This window comes from Colobus angolensis, unplaced genomic scaffold (genome assembly GCF_000951035.1).
Source record: "Colobus angolensis palliatus isolate OR3802 unplaced genomic scaffold, Cang.pa_1.0 Scaffold560, whole genome shotgun sequence".
NCBI classification, from domain to species: Eukaryota; Metazoa; Chordata; class Mammalia; order Primates; family Cercopithecidae; genus Colobus; species Colobus angolensis.
Genome location: NW_012119155.1, coordinates 353406 through 355885, shown reverse-complemented (window position 1 = coordinate 355885; position 2480 = coordinate 353406). Strand labels below are relative to the sequence as shown.

Sequence of the window (2480 nt, the reverse complement as noted above, 5' to 3'; positions counted from 1 at the left end):
CATTCCCCTCCTCCCTTGCCCAGGACCTAGAGCATTCAAACTTCTCCAAGATGACTTGGTGGGCTTTGACCATCCCACCCTGGGCTCCACTTCTGGTCCAGTGCAGGTGTGCTGGTGATTTAGGGCAGGTGGCATTCCATCTCTGTGGCTCAATGTCTTTGTCTGTGAAGCCGAAATGACCCAAGGGCTCCCTTCAAGGGGTTGAGCCAGCTGTGGCCTAGGAAGGGCCTGACCAGGATGAGCACTGATGTTGCCATGACGACTCCGAGGCAAGAATGTCTTCCCCAGCACAGGCCTCATAGGCAGGCTTCCCCATCCCGGTAAACAACACCCACACACTTTCCACCACTGCTCTAGGGTGAAACCCAAGGCGCTCTAGAGGAGATGAATTATGGATCCGCCCTCCCGGAATCCTGGCTCAGCCCTCCCCACGCCATCCGGGGCCAGTCCAGTCTGCTCCCAGCCCGAGGAGGCCGCGTGTCCAGCCGCGGCAGGAGACCGAGCAGGTCCCTGTGTCTCCAAGTCCCTGAGTCCGTGACACCGGCCCCAGGCCCGGTAGAGAGCAGGCAGCCACCATGGCGAAGGAGGAAGATGATGAGAAGAAAGCCAAGAAAGGGAAGAAGGGGAAGAAGGCACCGGAGCCAGAGAAGCCCAAAAGGAGCCTGAAGGGGACGTCGCGGCTCTTCATGGGCTTCCGCGACCGCACACCCAAGATCTCCAAGAAGGGCCAGTTCCGCAGCGCCTCGGCCTTCTTCTGGGGCCTCCACACCGGCCCCCAGAAGACCAAGCGCAAGAAGAAGGCCCGCACTGTGCTCAAGTCCACGTCGAAGCTCATGACGCAGATGCGCATGGGCAAGAAGAAGCGGGCGATGAAGGGCAAGAAACCGTCCTTCATGGTGATCCGCTTCCCAGGCCGCCGTGGCTACGGCCGCCTTCGGCCGCGCGCCCGGTCACTCAGCAAGGCGTCCACGGCCATCAACTGGCTCACAAAAAAGTTCCTCCTCAAGAAGGCCGAGGAGTCGGGCAGCGAGCAGGCCACGGTGGACGCCTGGCTGCAGCGCTCGAGCTCTCGCATGGGCTCCCGCAAACTCGCCTTCCCGTCCGGTGCCGAGATCCTGCGGCCCGGGGGCCGGCTCCGGAGGTTCCCCCGCAGCCGCAGCATCTACGCGTCAGGCGAGCCCCTGGGCTTCCTGCCCTCCGAGGACGAGTCCCCGTTCCATCACTCGGGTTCCCGTAAGTCGCTGTACGGGCTTGAGGGTTTCCAGGACCTGGGCGAGTATTACGACTATCACCGTGATGGCGACGACTACTATGACCGGCAGTCACTCCACCGCTACGAGGAGCAGGAACCCCACCTGGCGGGCCTCGGCCCCTACAGCCCGGCTTGGCCACCCTACAGTGACCATTACTATGGGCACCTGCCCGAGGACCCCTACGACTACTACCACCCCGACTATTACGGTGGCCCCTTTGATCCAGGGTACACCTACAGCTACGGCTATGGCTACGATGATTACGAACCCCCATATGCACCCCCGTCGGGGTACTGGTCTCCTTACAGCTACCACGATGGGTACGAGGGTGAGGCGCACCCATATGGCTACTACCTGGATCCCTATGCACCGTGCGACGTGCCATACCCGCCCTATGACCTCCCATACCACACTCCCTACCATGTACCCTACTTTGATCCCTACGGGGTCCCCTACACCGTCCCATATGTCGAAGGCGTCTATGGCGGTGGGGACGAGGCCATCTACCCTCCCGAGGTGCCCTATTTTTACCCAGAGGAGTCGACCTCGGCCTTCGTGTACCCCTGGGTACCACCGCCCATCCTGTCGTCCCGCAACCCGTATGCCCACCCCATGGATGACATCGCCGAGCTGGAGGAGCCGGAGGACGCGGGCGGGGAGCGTCAGGGGACCTCTTTCCGCCTGCCCAGCGCCGCCTTCTTCGAGCAGCAAGGCATGGACAAGCCCGCCAGGTCCAAGCTGTCCCTCATCCGCAAGTTCCGCCTCTTCCCGCGACCCCAGGTGAAGCTGTTTGGGAAGGAGAAGCTGGAGGTGCCCCTGCCACCCTCTCTGGATATTCCTCTGCCCTTAGGGGATGCGGACGAAGAAGAGGACGAGGAGGAGCCGCCCCCGGTGCCCGCTGTGCCCTACGGCCACCCTTTCTGGGGCTTTCTCACGCCGCGCCAGCGCAACCTCCAGCGCGCGCTGTCTGCCTTCGGTGCCCACCGGGGCCTGGGCTTCGGCCCCGAGTTTGGCCGCCCGGCTCCTCGCCCTGCCACCTCGCTGGCGCGGTTCCTCAAGAAAACGCTGTCGGAGAAGAAGCCCATCCCGCGGCTCAGGGGCAGCCAGAAGGCCCGGGCGGGCGGCCCCGCGGTCAGGGAGGCGGCCTACAAACGCTTCGGCTACAAGCTGGCTGGCATGGACCCGGAGCGGCCCAGCACGCCCATCGTGCTGAGGAGGGCCCAGCCA

The 2480-nt window shown here is 63.8% G+C and overlaps 1 protein-coding gene across 1 annotated transcript in view; it reads left to right on the top strand.

Annotated features, from left to right (window-relative positions):
- The first annotated feature begins 466 nt into the window (after positions 1-466).
- The window catches only part of MYO15A (myosin XVA), a 62581-nt gene continuing 60567 nt past the window's right edge, over positions 467-2480 (top strand). The window contains exon 1 of the mRNA XM_011961653.1: positions 467-2476. Coding sequence (XP_011817043.1) covers positions 576-2476 — 1901 coding nt within the window. The 5' untranslated portion in view covers positions 467-575. The remainder of the gene's footprint in view (positions 2477-2480) is intronic.